Here is a 21,212-nt window from a genome sequence, read left to right as displayed (position 1 = left end):
TCTGAATCAAATCCTAAACTTCAATCCACTCTAGAAAAGAGTAAGAATGACCTCAGCTTAAAAAAAGAAAGAAGTTAACTATTATTCAGATCTTGCAATTACAACCATATATTTCTTCTCATCCCTTTACCAAATTAAATAAAACCAAAGCCTTCCGATAAAAACAGATTTCCCAAAATGCCATTCATTTGAGACTCTGATCTTACCAGTTATTAATACATACATACTTTATATATGTAGTTATCCAAAAAAAGAAAAATACTGGACCTCAAAATTGCAGTGGGATGGAAAAGTGAAGCACTGGCCTAACAGACACAGTCTGAAGTGCTTTGGCTGCATGTCATGTGAAGAAAGAATTTCATAGGTAAGCAAAGCCTCAGCATTTCTCCAGTACTTGCTGTTGATTGGGAAGAAGTGGAGCCCATCAACACGTTTGAAACAATACTGAAAACTCTAGCCATCACTTTAGCCTGTCATTGATGAGGTAATGATCACAATATTTACAGACAGTCATACCCACTACCTACTAACTCCAAATACACTGCTTCAAAGACTTCTCATGGCTTGATTTTTCTGTAACAGTGAATATATGCACACAATCTCTCAATGGCTTTTCCTGTTTAAGTAGATCATAAAAATACATGGTCAAGGAAAGTCTTTTCACATATTAGTGAGCACCAGACAAAATCTACTATTATACTTGTTTATACCCTCCAAGAATTTTTTTCTTTCAAACCTCTGTACCTTGCAAGTTCATGTAGAATGTCACAATTTCCTTTCCCTTTCAGCATTCAACCACACTTCAGAACAAATTCAGATTGAAACTTAAGTCCTGTTATCTTTAAAGGAGACATTTTACTAACCTTGGCCCAAAGACACCTTAAAAAATGGACTGAGAAAAATTAAACATCTTTGAAATATAAAGGTGAGTCTTTAGGTTGCTAAATATGAAGGTAGGTACCCAAATTCTGGCCTTTTCTGGTTAACCTCAACTTCCAAATTGACAGGAGTATATATTTCATCTCTATTTCTAGTATACCACTATGACAAATGTCATTTAATAACAAGATTTTACCTACAGCAACCATTGAACACAATTCTCTTTTAAAAAGTTGCGCCTGACATAAAGTAAAGGAAACCTGTAATTTTAAATTCCCAGTCCTTCCTCCAGTAGCTGAAGATCTTTCACATCCTACTTGTCACAAAGATCAACCACCAATAAGCACAGAAGCTTAGCATCGAATTCAACAAAGTATTTTAGTGGTTAACTTATGGAAGTTAAAATAGGTATAACAGTGACCCAGAATAAAGCTATTTACAACACCATTACAACACACACTGGAGTATCTTCTACTTGCACCGAGGATGCAGAAAGAGGCCACAAGGACAATACTTGAAAGTGAATTAGAAACTGACTTATGTGAAGTCATAATCATTCAGATATAGCCATACAGGTGCAGGACAGCAATGCGCTGTTGAGCTCTGATTTTTGTCAAAAAGCATATACACTAAGAAAGAAGAAGGAAATGTTATCACAGTCTGTACCAATATTCACAAGCATACTTTACAGTACTGGACTACAGTAATTTAATCATACTGTTAAAATATACCGTGCAATACCTGGCAGGAGCTGTTGGATAAATTACTTTTATATGCTGGAAAGCCATGTCTTGATTCAAAATTTGTTTTATCCATGTTCTTGCTCCTTGGCCAGTATCACCTGTACCACAATGAAGCATACAAGAATTACCCTCTGCATTTAGAAGAAAAATTATACGATGTCAAATACATTTAAACTAGATTTCTAAATTAGATCTGAGTTAGAAATTACAAGGTTAATTCTTTAAATTGTTATATTTATATATGTATTTTATATATATATATATATATATATATATATATTCTTTAATAACCTAAATTGCTTTCACAATGAATATGGACTCAGATTCCCAGAAACAGACCCTTTAGGAGTCTCAACAGCTTAAGCTTAATAAATACTTTACTACATTCAGTGGCTAAAGTATCTCCTAGTCAGGCCACAAGGCTTTATGTCTTACTTGCAACTTACCTTAGTTGCTGGTAACAAACAAACAAAACACATACCAGTGAGCATTTTAAAAAGTGAGTTAGAAAACCTGCTGCTTCCATTAGAAAAAAAATGGATCAATAAAGCAATAAAGAAGACCTTCACATTTAATTATGCTAGTATTATACATAAGCTTTAAGCAAAGTATCAGGCAAACACCTCCAACTTTTCATAAAAATATTCAAGATATGAGTTTGAATTCAAGTATCTTGCAGGCCGCTCAAAAATATTAATCCAACAGTTCCATCTGAAGATTAGTTGAGATCTGATTCTCAGTGTGATTTTTTCCTAGTCTTCTCAAGACTGTAGAAAAACCCTCTACTGACTGAAGGGCAATGAACAGATATACAAGAACTCAAATGCAGCATGTGTTCCTTGCAAACAAATATATATCAATCTGAGTTAGTCTGCTCCATTACTTTATCTCAGATTGGTCAGGTTGACTTTACAGCTCACTCTATTCCATAAAAACACCCAAGGCACAAGAAAAAGTACTGTCCTAATCCAGGCTTACTGATGGTTTATTCCCAACAATGACACGTGAATATACCAATTTATTCCTAAAGTGATTATAATTTCCCAGTGAAGGTTTTCTCTTGCTTTACCATTCACAGAAAATTCAGAGACTTATTTAATATGTTCTCAGAAACAAAAAAAGGAAAGCAAGAAGGATCCAAGCATTTATTTTTTTTTGTTTAGCACAAATGGCCTATGAAATTCTGTTTGACCTAAATATTCAAAGTGGTAATTAAACAATAGGGTCCCCAAACCAACACAGATCTTATTCTATGCTATTTGAAATGGCAAAAATTGAATTTAAATCTTTAACTGGATGCTCCTGAACACAAGCACTTTCTTTACACAAATCTTAAGGTCTGAAGTCCAAATGCAACCTCTCAGAAGACACTGTTGAAACCCAAATGTTTCTCTTAAGAAAGAGAAATGCTTTCATCAATAAGCTTTTTTTTTTCCTCCACTTTTTCTTTCCCCTCTCCAACTACAAAGCAAATTACACATTTCAAGTACTTGCACAGGACCAACCCTCGTCAAAGTAAACCTAAGCAACTATATAAACGGTTGCAGGATTAGTACTTAGGCCTTTGTAAACTCCTTAATGATGCAGAACACATCTTTTATTATTTACTCACATTTCTTAAGCTTTGCCAACTTCAGCACAAGGATCTACAGTTCTTGAGCCAGTTTGTCAATGAAAAATCAACAGAAAACTCAGTAAGTGATAGAAAAATTGACGATGGCAATGTGTGTGGCAGGAGTCCCCATAGCCCAAGGGCTCTGCAATCTGCAAGCACTTGTATGCAGAGATAAAATATTTCGATTTGGTAAGAACAGGATTTTGAGGAGAGGGAGAGGAGACACCAACAGACTTCCAAAGGGTTTGTCTTTCAAGCTGTTCGTAGATTTCAACATTATGTTCTTCTGACTGTTACTGGTAAGAGGCAATTAACACAGTCAGATCTGTTACAGACCTGAAATAAACCGATGGTAACACTGTCTTTTTCTCCCCTCTGAAGTAAAACATGAATTATTTCCCTTCAAAATAAAGCTTGAATTTTCAAATTTTGTCCCTGCATTTGTCAAGTAAAGTTGTAAACTTACATGTAAGTGCATGTTACAACATGCAAAGTTATACACTGAAGTCTATGAAGTTACTGTACATCTGAAGTTTGATTTGTGTCCATTTACCTTCCTTGGTGAGCTATGAAACGGATGGATCCTTTATTTAAAATCAGATGTACAGCACTGGTAATTTTCTGGTGTCTTTCTCTACCACTTGGCATCTCTGTTCTCCACTTTTTACAGTTTGTCTGCAGCAAGCATTATGGATTCATGCCATCTGACTGCCACTTTCCATCACAAGTGCTGTACAGAAAGCACCAATTCTGCTTCACGTGCCAGCCCACAGCAACAGCACTGTGGCCACCTCTGCTTTAAATTCTATTCTGCGGCATTGCTAAACTAAACCAAATAAAAGCACCCTTCTACTTCTCCCTCGCAAGCACTATGACTGAAATCGTATCAAAAATGAAGAACTGTAGAGTGCTTTAACCACATGTGGCATTGACCTCTAACCATAATCTTTCCTTACTCCTCCAACACGAGAGGAAATTATTTCCTCAAGCATGAAAGCATTAGCGTTAACAAGAGTGCTGAACACATCTTACCAAGCCTTTCACTTTCACTTTGTAACGTGCAAGATTTGAGAAAAGCATAATTAAACGATATTAGAGAAATGAAATTAATTTAATAAGCACCTACATCGTGGTTAAGCTAAATGTAATCACTAGCGAAAAGCAAAGGTTAGAGATAGGCTGAAAGAATTAAGCACTTCGACATCTGCGCAAAGGCCAACAGAACAAATTTCCACGGCCTTGAATCTACCAATCTGTAACCTATGACCACTTTTTTGTTGTTGTTATGTAGACTTTTTTTCTCTATCTCACGGTCCTGCCCACAGGCTGCTCACCCATACGGCTGAGGCAGGGGGTTGCCAGTGGGCACCGGCCAGCACCCTGCTGTTAAGGCAGTGTGTTCGGACAAGCACACATTAAAAGAAAGCAGCGATACCCTGCCAGCAACCTGAGCCCCCATCCTCCGCACCAGGCCTCAGGACCAGGCGCGGGGGGCACGCCAGCTCCGCGGGGACACGAGCGCCCGGAGCGGATCCTCCTCGCCCTTCGGCCCCGCCGTGCCCAGGAGCCCGCGGAGCAGGCAGCGGGGCCCGCCGAGCCCCTGCCCGGCCGCAGAGGGAAGGAGGGAGGGGAGAGGGAAGGAGGCAGCCACCTGAGCCGTGCAGGAAGATGAGGGAGGCGCTGTGCCGGCCCGCGGGGAGCACCACGCTCCGCTGCAGCGCGCCGGGCGCCGCCATGCCCGCAGCTCTCCGCCTCCTTCTCCCTCCCTCAGCCCGGCTCGGCCCGGCCCAGAGGCGGCCCCGGGCTGGCCCTGGCCCTGCCCAGCAGCTGCTGCCTGCCCCTGCCGGCTCCTCGTAGCGCCTGGCCGGCAAGGGAGCATCCCTCGGCCTTCTGGCACAGCCGGGTTGCGGAGCGACAGCGCTCACGCTTCTCAGTCGCTGCAGCCGGGTCTGAAAGGCTGGAGGCTTTACATTGAGAAGAAATAAATAAATACATAAATAAATACATACATACATACATACATACGAGGGGTTTGCCTCACCGCAGCTGTGCCCAGAGCCCCCAGCTCCAGGCACCGTGGCTCCAGGGGAAGCGGCGTTGTTACTGGTTCTTGTCCAGCGGTACTGGGTTGAGCTCACTGTTTTTTTCATCTTCACTTGCGCTTCTTCAACCTTTCAAACGGCGTTGCCTTAGACTTAAAATAAGGCTTCCATAGGTACCTATAAATCATTTTTATTTATTTATTTTTTACTGGGCCAAGTAAAAATCTTGCCATGCTCTCTGAGTTAGGCCTGGCTCTGAAGTTCTCGCTTTTAATTCCATACTCTGTTACTGCCATCTATTTATAGAAAACACTATATCTGTACAGACCCTATATTTAGAAGTGCCATATGGTGAGCAAACCAGGGATCAAACAGCAAAGGGAGGGGGGTGGAGGGTGTCCCTTTTATGTAGCTTAGATGTTTGGAAATGCGATTAGGCTTCAGTCGCACCAGGTGCACATGTGCGAGAATAAAGGCCCCATTGGCAAATGAACTGAGAGGCAGGTGGCAAAGGGCTCTTTGATGGCTCTTTCAGACCCCATTTCAGAAAGTGAAAGGTCTGCAAGGGCCAGATTAAAAAAGGTCCAATGGCCGTTTGCAAGCTTATCTGACCTTAATTCATTTCTGAGCATAGTGGCCCCAATGTTCTTGGTAGGTTGTACTGTGCTGCTATATGGGAATAAAAAGTAGGAGTATGTTTTTGCATGTTTACTTCTTTTTTTTTTTTAATTATTATTTATTTATTTAAATATGTTGATATACACTTTCATCGGGGTCATAAGATTTCTCTCTAGTAATGTGTAGATTAACCACCTGCCTTGATGCTTTGAGGCTTGCAGCACTGGAATAAAGATGACCAAGCATAAACTCCGTTACTGCCATTTCACTAGCCAGGTGCAGTGTGATCCAGGGGGTGAGCAGCAAGTTTACAGATTAGTTTTGCAGTTCATCATGAAGTATTTTGGCAAGCCACAGGGGCACACCTGTTAGTCCTTAAAAATGTAATGAAACCCTAGCCTCTTGAGGTAGCATGTTATTACCTTAAGAATGGCTTGTGGGTTAAGTAGATGAAACATTGGTGTGTGTGTGTGTAATATGAAGAGCATGCTGTACTTGTATTTTGGTATTACTGTCCTGCCTACTATTTTCCTAAATATTTAGGCCGTGAAATCTTAGGGCACCAGTTAAAACTGAAGTGGCACACCAACATGTTATGATGTCCCTATAAGAATGTGACCAGCTGTCTTTTTAGTATAGCTAGGAGCATTCTGCAGCTGGTCCATGAAGTAAATAGAAGAAGGAAAAAATCTGATAGTTGTGGAAAATGAGAAAATTGCATGTTGGGGAAGGATGAAATATCCCTCTTGATATATCCAAGATTTTCTACAGTCTCATTTTACAGTCTCAATTCAAGAATGAAATCTCAACAAAGTGGTATCACCCAGGCAGTCAGTCAGTATTGTTAGTGCTTGATAGCTGAGACATGCTTTACTTTTTGTTTGACTTTCAAAACACAAAAATAATTATATTTGAGACATCAAGGTTCTATTAAAAAAAAACAAAAAACAAAAAAAAAAACAGTTTAGCAGGAAAGTTTTAAAATCATGATTATAGGATGTAGCTATTCACTTCATACTTATTTACAGTAATTTAATACATCATGTTGTCTTTCATGGGCATTGTAGTTTTGTGAGGGCTCTTGTATGTCAAGGATGACTGAACAAAGTACGACAGTGATGGGTGGCTTTGGACAAACTCTTCTATGCAGTTATGGCAACAAACCATCATCAAGCCTTTTTAAAACTATGGTTTTTCATTCTCTGCCTTGATGAGTTAGAAGCTTGGAGGTACAACATTTCTTTGTGCCAGTAAATAAAGCTTGATGCCAGGAACAAAACAAAGGATAAAATATCAGACCATGCAAAAATAGTATGCTAGGATTAGAGGATTTTGTGTGTTGTTGTTTTTAAAGAGAAACAGTCAAGTTCTAAAATTTAGTTTCTTTTCCCTTGAAAAACAAGCAAAGAGCTATCTTTGTCTTTCACTGAATGAAGAGGGCTTCAGGGAAAAGACCACTAATTTTCAAAAATTAAACACAAGTTAGCCAACAGTGTAGAAACTTGGGAGAGGATAAGAGCTGTGAAAAAAAAAAAAAAAAAAAAAAGGAAAAGAGCTGAATTACAGTTCTGATGACAACAAACTTACTGTAATAACTTGTTATTACAGACCAGAGGAAAATCCATTGTTTAGGATTTTTAAATTGCATTAATTATATTAAATTTTAATGATATTTGAAAATACTTTAAATGCTTTAAAAACAAAAACAAAAACAAACAACACTTTCTAACTGTGATACAGTAAGAATTGCAAAATATGAACTAGCAAAATGCAAGAGCCAAAACAAGTGCTCAGAAATGGTCAGGAGATATATATTTTTTTTCAATTCTGGGAGTTTTCTGTTGCTAGATAATGTCACCTGCATTGCCAGTTTTGCCTTCTATCCTAAGAAGGAGGGGAATGAGGGAATATGCTTGGTATAAGAAGTAGAAAAGGATTATAGTTATTTCACTGGGCTATGAAGCAGACAGAAAACCCGTGAAAACCGTGGCTGCTGCTAAAACTGGAAGGACTATCCTGAATGAATTAACAGTACATTAATAGCTCTAGAAAATTATAGACAGTATGAAAATAGCTTGCATTTTTTTTTAATTTATTTTTGTTAAACCAGCATATGCTTCAGTTTTTTACTTAATTTTTTTTTTTACCATGCTTGTTTTTTTACTAGTCTTTCACTGCTGACATGTAACATCTCTAAAAGGAATTTATTACATTTCACAACCTCAATAAAATGTCTTCTCACACCCTTAAAAGCCTATTGTGTTGCAATTGCTTCTCTTTTTAAAATTTTCCTGGCCTTAAATAAATTGATTCAATTTTGACTTAAACACTGCATAAAAAATTGAAATATGTGTCCACACATTTAAATTTTCTAACAAATTTAAATGTGAAGTGTGAACTGTGTTTTGTTCCGTATGATAGGCTGTTGTTCACAGGGCTCTCTGGACTGTGTCCTCTCATACTGACTAAATTCAGAAGAAACCAGAAGAGTTCAATTTACTTGCAACTCTTTTGATATTTTTTCTAATTTAAAATGGCTTTAAACTTAAAAATTAATTTTAGCTGAGAACAGTATGTTGCAGAGTAATGTTTATGCATGTCTACATAGGCAACATCAAGAAATACTGTTATAATTGTATATGCAGAATTAATACCTTTGAATCCCACACTGAAAAATGGTTTGTAGGTATTGTATTGTTACTGTGGTGGTCTTTTTTTTTTTTTTCCCCTTGTTTTTTGTTTTTTAAAGTTGTGATGAGTTGAATCATCATAGAAGATTACAAAGAAGTATATCTGAATCCTACTTGAATTTAGGTGATTTTGACAGAAACAGAAAATAATAATATCAAGTATTTGGATCTTTCCACACATGCTCTATATTTCTTTCTTAATAACATGGCATTATCACTGTGTCAGAAGATTGCATTTATATTTAGTCTTTATTACTTGAGTGACAGCCATCATACACTTCCTTTCTTCATTATTAAGGCATTAAATTTATATGCTGAATTTCTTTGACTTTTTTTTGTACATTCCATCCATCTTATACTTCCTCTTATATCTTTCTCCCATTTTTTTGCATGCTGAAAGATCTGTCCCCTCTGTCTGTTAAGACCATCATGCCAGTTACTGTGATATGGTAAAAATAACTTAGTTCCTTAGAACAGGTTGCAGGTAGTTTCGCTCACAGGAGATGAATTACAGCAATTTGACAAAATTTATCTGGCATATTTTATTTTTAGATCTCCTCTTTGAGTGTCTACCTTGGCATAGCTAATTCTAAAAAAAAAAGTCTTCCAAATAGTTCTCTGCTAAACTGCCACAGTGGAGGTAGGAAGTGCTGTAGTGGTTGCTATTCAAATGCAGGATTTAGTGCCCCATTTATCATGCTAAACCATTCATGCTCTCACCAAGCCAAACAAAAAATGTATTTACATTGATATTTTTAATAAAAAAGTTTTAGTTTTTAGCAAATGATCAACATTCAAAATATGTGGATTTTGAAAAGTTGTTTTTCTGTGAGAAATGTATTTTGGTCCCTGGTTTGTCTGTTCCTTACTAGGAAAAAAAGCTCCTCTGTTGCTCTTAGGCTACATCCCACATATTGTGCATTACAGATATTATTTACCATGTAGTTTGGTGGGCAAAATTAGTCCGTAAAGAGAAAATCAAGTTATGTTCTGCATCTTAATACAGTCTGGCACAACGGGATCTTGACCCAATGTTTCTTGTTACCACAGCAAGGTAAACAAGTAATAAATAAACAAATCGTGTTCTTTTTGGCCCAACGTATAATTAGTATTTAGGGTCTTGTGAGATAATTTTGCTAGCAGAAGCCAGATATTTACTGCATGCCATCCAATTAGTTTAAAAACAAATGAGGGCACAGTCCCAGGGACAACAGGAGGCAGTTCCCTTCTTTAGAAATCTGAGTCTGCAGCTAGCCAACACCCTGCCAAAACAAATCCAGTCTTGGCTACGTTACCAGGGCCTGTGTGTTTCTTCTGCTTGTTCTTTGCAGCGGGTTTGCTGCTTCTGAGTCATTTGGACGTCCACTCAGCTGCTGCATCTGCAGTCATCTCCCAGGCAAGCTCCTTGGCCCATCTTGTTCAGCTTAGAGCCTGCTGGAGCCTGGAGGGATGTTCCTCATGCAGAATTCCCCAAGGAATCCCACAGACATGCTCAGGGCTTACCAAAACCACGTTAACAGTGTTCTCAGCAAATAGCGAAGCTGCTTTCTATTAATGCAGGGACTGGTGCTGTCTGCCTTTTCTTTAATACGTTACTAATTAGAGTTATGGCTGCTAACTGGTATGGCTGGTTTTACATTGACTTGACAGCTGCTGGCCGAGCTGCTTTAAATTGCAAACAGTATTTCAGAGATGCTTACTGTGGGTAAGCATCCCCTTACCCTGGGTAAGTATCACCATATTCACCTCAGCCAAGGGAGATGTGAGTTCAGGATGTTTTGGAGAAGGCTGAAGTGGTCTGGGAGGGTTTGACTCCATTGGAGGATTGACTGTGGAAGTATGGCTGTCCTGGGAGCACATTATCCTAATCTTTGGAAAAATTTCAGATCTCAGAAAGAAGGATCCTTTGTCCATTTAACTTTGTTACTCCTGATTTCCTTGCATTTTTTTTTTTTTTTGGTATTTTTCTCTTGAAGACCACTTCTTGTACATAATGTTACTGAATATGAACCTCAGGTTCTTTTTAGTTTAAAAGGACATAAGCATTCCTGAATCCAGGAAAAAGCTTTGAAAACATGAACCTAAAATGCAGACACACAAGAAAAAAAAAATCCCCCAAATTCTTGTTTTTAAACTCTCATAATTTTGACTCCATTTTTTTGAGTTCTGGTTTATGAACTAGGAATTCTGGATATTAATGGGAGCTTTCTAGTGAGATTACTGCGCTGGAGTTTGTAAATGGGTGTACTCAGCTCTATGCTGCCCTGTTCTGTGTTCACAGGTATGGGAATTGGGAGTGTTAAACACATCACACTATCAAATAACATAGCTGTGCTAGCAAGCTCTCTCGTTTTCTCCACAGAAATGTAATCTATCCAACCAAAGTATCTCGTGTTGATGTGAAGTACTTTTGCCAGTATAAATTGGAAGTCTAAAAGAAGGCTTTACTCATAAATATATTGGCAAGTCTTTATACAGTCACAACAATATCTAAACTTGCTTTCTTAATGCTAAAATCTGGTTTTGGTTACATTACTGTCAATCTGGAGTAACTCCTCTGGTTGACCCAAAGATATGTTGGACCCAACTAAAGAGTCTTTTGGACTCCCAACCTTGTCATGACATTGGAACATGGAAATAGCAGAAATCACTTTTTAAATCTACAAGTGGAAACTTTGTTCACATTTTTATTGTTTTTGATTAATTTACCCATTCTGAGCCTCAGCAGGTAAAATATACACATTTTTATTAACTCAGGAAATGTATCATATGGAACAGTCTGTCAGACCTATTTGTTTTTTGCTCCCACTTTCATACCAGTGGGACTTCATTCCTATGGCTTCCATGTTTTGGCATTTATTTGTCAAAACTGGGGCGTAGGTGCAAACATTTTTTATTTTATTTTTTATTTTTTTTGTGCCAATTTACGTGATGCCATAAAGCAGCATTTTGCATTTTTCAACACTTATTAGCTCAGCTTCTCAGCTGTGCAGCACCACACCCTGGTGTGAGACTTATAGAGGCATAATTCTGACAGGTTTATATTGGCTTAAATTTATAGCATTTCATTTGGGAAAAAGTATCTTGTTCACAGTTCCAGCACAACTTTGTGACTATTTGACAGGACCAACCACCAAGACCTCTGGAACACTGGAAATCAGAAAGAATCCTAAAGACATATAGTTCCACTTTCAGACAATGGAACTAATTAATGGAAACCCAATTTAATTTAAATGGAATGTGTCATATTTTTATTTTAAATTATTTTAATGTCAGTGCTCCAAATTCTTCTAAGAGTGTCCAACATGTACGTACATACATGTATAATAACATGTATAATATTAACACTGAGGTAAATTGTGTCATGTAAGCTCTTAAAAGCTCATGTGTCTGAGCTTTTAAGATAACACCTGTAAAGGCTGAATATAAAACTATGTGGTGTATCTTTTTCATTGTAGACCAGATATGGTATAAGTGCATACGATACCTCTATAAATTTTTCTTACAGAGAAATTTATTATTGAATATAAAGACAATATGTAGAGTGAGTATCATATACACATTTATTAAGTTATGGGTTTTGTTTTCTGTTTAAAGGGATTATATCCCAAAAGAGTTGATCTGTAATCTCTGCTAATAAATCCTGGATGTACCATTTTTTTCAGTGTGCTAAGAATAATAAAAACTATGGTTGTTCCTTACTGTTCACAAATAATTGGAGTTTAAGGGCGTATGTATCCTTTTCTGTGTCAGTAATGCTTTTTTCTGTAGTCAAGAGAGACATTGGTCTATTTATGGATGGCAGCAGGTGCCTATGGCAATTAGCACAGTTATGGCCACCTGAAGTCTGGATGTCTAAAGTGAGATTTAACACATCCTAAGTTTCTACTTTGGTTTTGTGTTTTTGGATTCCAGATCAATGCCATGCCTAATCTTTGCCTAATACACATACCCAGACACACCCAGTCACTGGCTGATGTTCTGGGTATTTCCAGAAGTAAATCTTCCCCCCTTCTTAACAGCCAGTCCAGCTTGAAGGTCATTAGCAAGTTACATGTACATGTACAGGCACACACAAGACTCAAACTATTTCAACAATGGAGTCAAACACATACACCCACATCTCCTCAGGTACTGGCACCCAGACTGAGGGGCCCCTATAATTTTTGATCCCCTTCTCCAGCTGTTAGCATACAGACTTCTCACATATCATTGTCTCTCCAGGTGTTAGCACAGAGATTACATGCTCCCATACTCCACTGCCTCCAGTTGCTGACATTTAAATCCCTTGTGCAGAATAGGAAGAGAGTACACTCAAAGATACTAAATTTTATTCCTAGGTTAGCAGATAACCGAAAATCATGCCTCTCAGCAGTCTAAGTCAATCCCAGTTTGGATCTCTAAACTCTCATAGTTGGAAGATGACGGCTGTGGCTATTATCCAGTTATGCCATATCTAAAATGTACCTACATTTTTAAAATCAGCTCCATCACGCTAGCAAGGATTTGTTTTGTTTTCTGCAACAGAGGAACTATGGAATTAGACTATGGAAATTATGAACAGATCACTGTAAAAAAGTTACCCGCTGGGGTGTTGTATCTGCTCTAAGTCTAGCTGTAGAGCAGTCTTTTGTTATATACCTGGATGAATTCTCATGCTTGTGAAAACTGAAAAACTGGATGACTCCGTTCTGAGTCAATTAACACAGAGAGAATTACGTAGATTAATTAGATTTTCAGACAAACATAATCAGTGGTTTTTGAAACACTTGTAGAGAGGCCTTTGCACATGGTATGTGAACAAATCTGGCCTGAAGAGTTATGCATTATATAGGTGCAAATTGCTCACTGTTGTCTTGAAGTGTGACCTTTATTAGATGCCTGTGAGTTAGAATGAAATATGATAAGTTTATGACATCAGAAACATCTTTTTAAAAGAGCTGACACCAAAATATTTAAGCGTTTGGATTATGAAAATCCTTGCCTGCATTTCTGTGCTTTCCATTACGCAACATTTAGCCACAATTTTCAAATGAATTGTATATTCTTTCAGATTCAAAGGGAATTACTTAGTTGACTGAACCCTGCTTGAAGTAGGGCCCATCCAAATGAAAGCCAGTATTACGTGAGAGCAATTACTTTTCATGGTCCCTAGCATAAACCATGTGATGCTTGGGAGTTCTGAACGTTTGAATATGCTAATTATTCTTTTCTTTGCTCTGTGGTAGATGCTGTTTTGCTATATAAATTGGCTCAGGAATCTGCATGTTTTTGTGATGTGCTAGTTGCCATCTGCTTTGGAGATATTCCCATGCACTTTTGTTGATGCAACAGCTATAGTGTTTTCAAATGTTGATACTATAGAAATGTAATGTGATTGGACTTGGACAGGTGCCTTAAACAGACCACCCATCATATTTATTTTGCTGCCAGTCAGATCAGGCAAACTCTTGGGTAAAATGTTGAAGTGCTTTGAACTTTCCAGATAGATGCTGAGCAATTTACAGTTCATTTTAAAAGAGATTTTGACAGTCCTGAAGAAAGTCCTGCTTAATTAACTAAAAGCAACCATTATGATCCAAATTTTCAAAGTTTATGATGTAATTTAATTTTATTTTTAAGTTTTGTAATTCTTTTCAGAAATCAGCTTAGGTCAAATACATTATTTTGGTAGTAGAGAAAAAATCTTGCCAAAGGGTAAGCTGTAACACTATGTTTATCATTATTATTACCCTAAGCCAAATGAGAGCAAGCAGTTATATTTGCTTATGTTTATAAAGTGACTGGATTTGATGCACAGGGTACATCAAAGATTCTGTACATATGCAATGCAAAGAATGTTTAATGTGGACATCGACACTTAGAAATGATGTGGGCACTGAAGCTTAAATATGCTTGTGTCACGAACATCACTGGGAATCACTGGTCTTATATCCAGTAGGAATGTTTTATCTCTGTCAGAAACAGAAAAATAACAAAGTCAAGGGCCAAACCACTAAAACAAACTACATACATACACAATAATGTACACTCAAGCTTGTGTTAAGCTATTTGATGTCTTGGTTTTACCTCAATAGTAAGCTGAGGTAAAGCTTTGACTTGAAGCCTTAACCTTTTCAAGTGTGGATCTTTAAGTGTCTTTTTTAAGGACTGAAAGTGATCAATACATAGTTCCTGAGTAAAGTAGATTGCACTATAGGTGATCACAGTAAAACAGAGCATTGTCATCACAGATCCAGAGAATTATCTAATACTGGACCAAAGAAATTGTATTTCAGGAAAGGAATGCTTCTTGTGGTGGAAGATTACAAGTTACAAACACAGAATAGTGCAGAGGAGAAAAAAAAGAAAAAAAAAAAAGTCTGAGTAAAAAATAAAGCAGACAGTCAGGATCTTGTTCTTCTGAAAGGTTAGGTGCAATTAAGAGCTATTCACTGAAATTATGGCCCAGAATGACTGTCATAAATGAGAAGAGAACTTTTCATATGGTCACTCAAGCAAGATGAGGGGACTCAGGAGTTTAAATTTGAATTGACCTTGAAGAAAACAGAGCTTGTTTTCACGTAATTGTTCAATAATCATTCTTTAAAAAGTATGCGCTATAGAAAAGGGATTCTCCATGAAGATTTTCATAAGGAGCAAGTGAATCTTAAAGGATCTTTCTAACTGTAAGCCACATTTTAGATTTTAAATTGGCTGTTTTTATGCCAGAGAGAGGACTTAGGTGTGGTTGGTTCTTTCTGAAAAAGAGATAGTGTTGACAATTCTTAATAAGAAAAAATAAAGTCTCAGGAGAGGATGGCCTAATGGCAGAGTTATTAGTTACATCCAAAAAGATGGTCTCACATCCTTGCTGAAACATTCAAATTACATGAGAACACAGTGTGTTTTCCCAGATGGGTGAAAGAGAAACATAATCATCTCTGCCTTTAAAAATGATGACAGAAATCGCTGAGAAAATTATACCTCAATTATCCTGATCGATCTCGTAATAAACTCTGCACACAATCTATGTGTCTTTGCTAGGAAAAAGGTCAGGAAGAGAATATAGGCCTTTTTTAAGAGGAGAACCAAAAGGAACTTTGGTTGAAGTTTTTTCAAATTAATGTATTATTAATTAGAGATACTCTGGAAGCAAGAGTCAGTGCTATCTAAGTTTTGTTCAAGTTAAGCCAAAATTCAGTTCAGATTCAGGTAAGAGGTTTCTGTCATGGTTAGTTTTTATAATGAACAAAATAAGTATTCTTACTGAAGGTTCTCATCCAAAATTGTTGTGTTAAGATCTTGAACAAGCAAATGCCAATTTGCAAGTACACCAACAGCAGTTTAAATATGCAAGTAGTTGAGTTTAGCTTTAGTTACTAATGAAGCTATGGCTTTTGTATCATGTATTTTGCTATTCAGATACAGAGAATGAAAAGCTACTGAGGTCCATAATGTGATGCAAGTATTTGTCATATACCACATGTAGGTGTAGTTGTGTAGGCAAGACTGGTACAACTCAGTTTCTGGTGTATTTTTTATGTAAGCATAATACCTTTGTGTATCTTCTTACAGTGATTATCAGTGAAAAACATTCCTGTATTTTACGTTTCAAAATGTTTCAGGTTTTGAAGCCTTATATTTTTATCAAAGATGATTGTCCTTGAAGTATAAAATGTTCTTACCACAACATTGAATTAAAAAACTCTTTCAGAAAGGTACACAAGAAATTGTATATACTGAAAAGATTTTGCAAACCAGGTCTAGGTTACAGAAAAAGAATGAATTGTTCTATCTCATTTAAGTTGATGTTACAAGCAGGGAGATTGAGAAGATGCACTTGCATAGCAGTGCAAAATGAAAAATAAATACCCTTGTCAAAATATGGTATTCCTTTTCTTTCATTCCATAAGATCATATATGAGCTTAGCTCTGCTGACTGAATGCAGAAATTGTAGATTTAAAAGGAATCTCACATTTTTGCTAATAGAATCGACCATGAGAGATATCTGAAAAAAAGTGCCGGCCTTCATTTGATTAGTTCAGAGTACTGGAATAAGATTGTATTGTCCTGAAATGGATTACTGAAAGATACATGACTGGAATCTCAAAGTACATGAAATTGTTCTGTATCTGGTGCCAATGCTTAGGAATACATAGTTTTATTCTTTCTAATTAAAACAACAAATAAAATCCTATAGAACAGATATTTTGGGGTGAAATTCTTTCCTACCCCTGTCTGACCTGTTGACTGCCATTCCATATGGCCTGTTTGAAATACTAAATGGGGTTGTTCAGGTAAAGCTTTTTTTTTTTTTTTTTTGCTGATTCTTTGCATTGTATGACCATTTGTAATTCTGAATCTCAGCTTTAGAAAAGCTCCATAAATCTGAGCCACCATGAGACTTTTGACTTATCTGAGGTGATTTAATAGTAGAGCCTTTGTAGTGATAATGTAGAAGAATTACGGGCTTAGACACCTTGCCTTCTGAGTTTTACCAGGACCTTTCACTTCTGCTAGATGAGGATGGGGTTCATAAATCTATTGCATCTTCCAATATTACTCTATTTTATTAAGGGAGAAGCAAGAAAACTGAGTGACACACAAATTGTCCAGTGCCTTGTCTTAACAAAAAGCAGGAGGATGAAGGAGTGAGTCAGAATTGTAGATTTTGATCTAATTTAAGGGGCTTACAAGTATAACTCCTTTTGATATTTTTTGTTGTTTGTTTTGTGATGATGTAGAAAACATCTGCCAAAACTTAATTTTGAAGTAGAACTTGTTGGTTTAACAAAGGAAGTTCTGCCCTAATATCTTAGCAGAAAAGGAAACATGTACTCTGCATGTCATCCATGTGTCAGCATTTGCTAACATTACAAAAGGTTCTGGCTTACCAAGCTGGTTCTGATATAAAAAAGCTATGGCTTCGAATTATTTCCCCCTTTTGAAATTCCTAGTAATTCTTTTTTCTCTCAATACTAGTGTTGTTATATTTGTTTCCTAAGGGCATCCAGGTGTTTTCACTGGAATAATGCAATTTCAATACATTTCTGCATGCCAAATTCATTGAATTAATCATCATCCATGAATGTGGCTCGGCACTGTCCAGAGGCAGTAATGAGATGCAGCTTCTCAGTGGCTGGCTCTCAAGGCAGCAGAGGGCCATGAGGAGTGACAGCCTTCTCCATCTTCTGCTGCTCTGGCTGTGGGATGTGGGGCGGGAGCTGCAACATACTGAGGCTGAGACATCACAAAAGCCTACATCCAGAGCGAGCAGTAATTAGCAGTCATCCAAGCAACATAGTAACGAAACCATGTTGCTTCTGGCCCCGAGGCACCATCTGTCAAGAACAACACAAAAAGCAGCTTGTGAGGACTGAGAAACTTGGACCGAGCGTTGTCCTGTGTATAAACAGAGGGTTGTCATCCAACGTGTTTGGGTAGTATTATCTGGGCATGTGAGCATTCCACCTCAGGGCAAAAATTAGTAGAACTGAGAGAGAGTAGAGCTGTTGAAGAATAAATTGAATTTACTTCCATATTTTTAATATTATTACTGATTTAACACTACTTCAAAAGCTGTGCCAAAACATATATAGGCATAGGGTATATGATGTATTTTTTTCACCTCAGTCTTTAGGAAATGAACACAACTACACACTCAGCAAGTGTAAATTGTTGTGGCACTAGTAAAGCTATTGAGAAGGAGGACCAGGGAAGGGTCCAAATTTCAGATTTAGGGGAAAAACTACACCTTTGAGGTTTTAGGTTTGGATTTTGGATTCAAACTTAGCTTGAAATGGAGCAAATAAGTTTGAGAGGCTGGGAGGGTGTTTTCCAAAGCACATACTCTTGGTAACAATGGTCATAACCTCTGAAAGGTTGTCATTTTTCATGAGTGGTCAGGCATAATATATCAGTGTCAACATCCTCAACAGTGATAGCTCAAAGTAAGAAAATAGAATTTGTTCTTGTGAGGCTGGTAAGTAAATACATACTTACAATTCTACTGTAAGTATCTGGCTTTGGTTTCGTATACATTTGGCTTCATACAAACAAATAATAACTAATAATAATAAACAGTTGCTCTTTTACAGTCACTTTTATTTCATCTGCAGCCTGTATATGGATGTGTCCAAGTGTCTTCTTTCTATTTTCATTCTCTTTATCTCATTCCTGCTTTCCAGTGTTTCATATTTTTGTTTGCAGCAGCATGAAAATACTTAAATCACTGTTGCAATTTGTTTTTATTGCCCAGGGTGACCACTTATTCCAGGTGTTTATATCTCTTAGTGAAAAAGGCTCTTACTGGGTTTTATTCATGTTTATGTTTAGAGTGCTTCTGCCACATTTCATGGCTGTTGAGCCTCTTGGATGGGAGGATGTTTTGCCATGTGCATCATTATCACTTCCTTCATTATTTTGTACACATCCATTAGGTCATCCTAAATGTTTTTCATCATCATTGAAAATAAGTCTAACACATACCAGGTGTGGAGCCAGATGGGGAGAGAAAACTTGAACGAAAAATACTAGTATATCCACTGCAGTGCAGCGCAGAGGGCTCTCTCCATCAAACAGCATGAGCATGCAGTAATGCCAAGGGGGGTATAGTCTTCTTAGTCCACTGCCTCTCTTCTGCATGACTGCCTTGCTTTGAATGTCCATGGGACTGAGAGCAAAGAAAAGCAAGTCTTTGAGGTCCAAAAATCCCAGGCCACTGACCATCTCATCGGCATTCATAGCATTTCACAATCTGTTCCATTATACTGAGATTTTATATTGTCTTGAAATAATAATTTTCCATTTCATAGGCACAAGGTATAAACAAAATAGGTAGGAGGTTAATCTAAGTGTTACTGGGCTACCTTGGGATTTCTCTAAAGAAGAGTGTGCTAAAGCGTAATGGCTTTATATCACCCTGCTCTCTGGCAACAGCTTAGGGCTTTATTTAGTAAGTGATTAGGAAACAGCTGATCACGGTGACTCACAAATATTGGAAAGGTGTCTCCAGGATCACTGCAGCGAGGTGAAATGTGAAAGAATTTCATGCCTCCCCTCCATCCCCTACAACCTGAACTACCCTCCTAGTCACCCCAAGGTGGGGGAATGGGGGGAAAAGGTGGACAAAATGTCCACTTTTTCCTGCCTTTTCTGTTTTCGCCTCCACCTGGCACAGTTGAAGGTCTGTCCCTAAAGGAGTAAAGAGATGCATTTCAATTCCTGTAGGACTGGGCTCGAAATCAGGAACAGTAATATAATCCTTGTTTTTTCCCTTGCTTCTCTATACTATTATTAGACCATTTCCTTTGTCCCTGTTTCTCATTTTTTTCTGGTGCATTTTTAGGAGACCATTATTATATTTTCCTTTTTCTTTAATGTGAGTATGTCTAAAGAGCTCATTGTTGTCAGTTGAAATATTTATGTAGTTTAGCATTCAGTAATTCCATTTGCTCCTTTAATTTGATCCTTTAACTTACTTCTGCTTATTTTTACATACAGTGCCTCCAAATCCTCTGCACCAGATTTGTTTATCTTTTTTAAAAGCTTTCAGCTCTCTGCTTGTAAAACTCTTTGCATTTCATTCCTTACCTAACCACAATGGCCTATGTTGCACTTTTCCCTGTTTAGATTGAAGTGGGAAGAATTTCAACTGCACTCTTTCCAACAGTTGCTTAAACATTTCCCACTTTTCCCCTAGTAGCTTTCCCACAGTTAGTAGAAATCCAATCAAAAGTACTTTCCACTTATTCAAAGTCAGCTACTTTATTTCTCTTATGCTTTCTGGTAATATTTTGTGCTCACCCTTGAAATTTCTCATCCATCTTCTATATTTTGAGGCAAACTTATATATATGAGTGTGTGTAAACATACATGTGCATGCACACACAGAACTGTATTTTTTTTTGCTTACATCCTACTCTTTCCTCCAACCACTGCACTGAGATTTTCCTTGTGTAGCAAAACTAGTAGTGGGATAGAGAGTAGTCAGATAGGAGGCATATGTCCTGTCCTTGGGGACATCTGACTGATTGGACATCGTGGTGTGAGTTCTGGCACAGGTCTCCAGCCCAGATGTTTTGGTGGTACGTAGGACAGTGAGAAAGGAGTGATGTTAGGCTGAGGACAGAGAGACTGTGAACAGAAAAAGTTGGATTCATTTTCCCTAAACTGATGAGTTCAGGGCTAAAACTGAGCCTCAGAGCAGAAGTCTCAGAGTTACAGAAAGCTACCTGGTGGATGGGCTGCCTTGTTCCCTTGTCATTGTCACACCACAGCTCCCTGTCAGCCCCACAGTCCAAGTTTCCTGAAGTCAAAGTCTCTGAGAGGGAGATGAATTTTCTGCTTTAAATGAACAAAAACTGAAAAAACATTAGCTAATTCAACCCTTTCAAAATCCTTGGGCTTAATTGAGCCGTGTGTGGCTCCAGTTTTACGTTGGTTTGGGTCCAACAATTTCACTGGCATAAAAGAGGATGAATCAGGCACTTTAAGCATTGTTTAATAAACTGGTTGTATAGAAAGGCCAACTGGAGCAGAGGCATGAGGTGGCTTGAGTCAAGATTTTCTACTCTTGTGCTCATTCTTCAAGGCCATGCTTCCACATCAAGGGCATGTACTGGGTTGTGCAATTTCGTCAAA

The 21,212-nt window shown here is 37.8% G+C and overlaps 1 protein-coding gene across 4 annotated transcripts in view; it reads right to left on the bottom strand.

The window, feature by feature from the left end:
• Positions 1-10,036, bottom strand: part of LYPLAL1 (lysophospholipase like 1) — a 30,706-nt gene extending 20,670 nt beyond the window's left edge. The window contains exons 1-3 of one of the 4 annotated variants that reach the window (XM_068676022.1): positions 9,883-10,036; positions 5,255-5,456; positions 1,621-1,720 (exon numbers count right to left, since the gene is read on the bottom strand). In XM_068676022.1, coding sequence (XP_068532123.1) covers positions 1,621-1,720; positions 5,255-5,387 — 233 coding nt within the window. In that variant the 5' untranslated portion in view covers positions 5,388-5,456; positions 9,883-10,036. Of the gene's footprint in view, positions 1-1,620; positions 1,721-4,888; positions 5,047-5,250; positions 5,457-9,882 lie in introns of those variants that run through there. The other 3 variants (XM_068676023.1, XM_068676025.1, XM_068676024.1) reach the window with 3 other exon arrangements.
• Between the last annotated feature and the right edge of the window lie 11,176 nt (positions 10,037-21,212).

Source organism: Anas acuta, chromosome 3, assembly GCF_963932015.1.
Source record: "Anas acuta chromosome 3, bAnaAcu1.1, whole genome shotgun sequence".
Taxonomy (NCBI): domain Eukaryota; kingdom Metazoa; phylum Chordata; class Aves; order Anseriformes; family Anatidae; genus Anas; species Anas acuta.
This window is presented reverse-complemented; position numbering and strand designations above follow the sequence as displayed.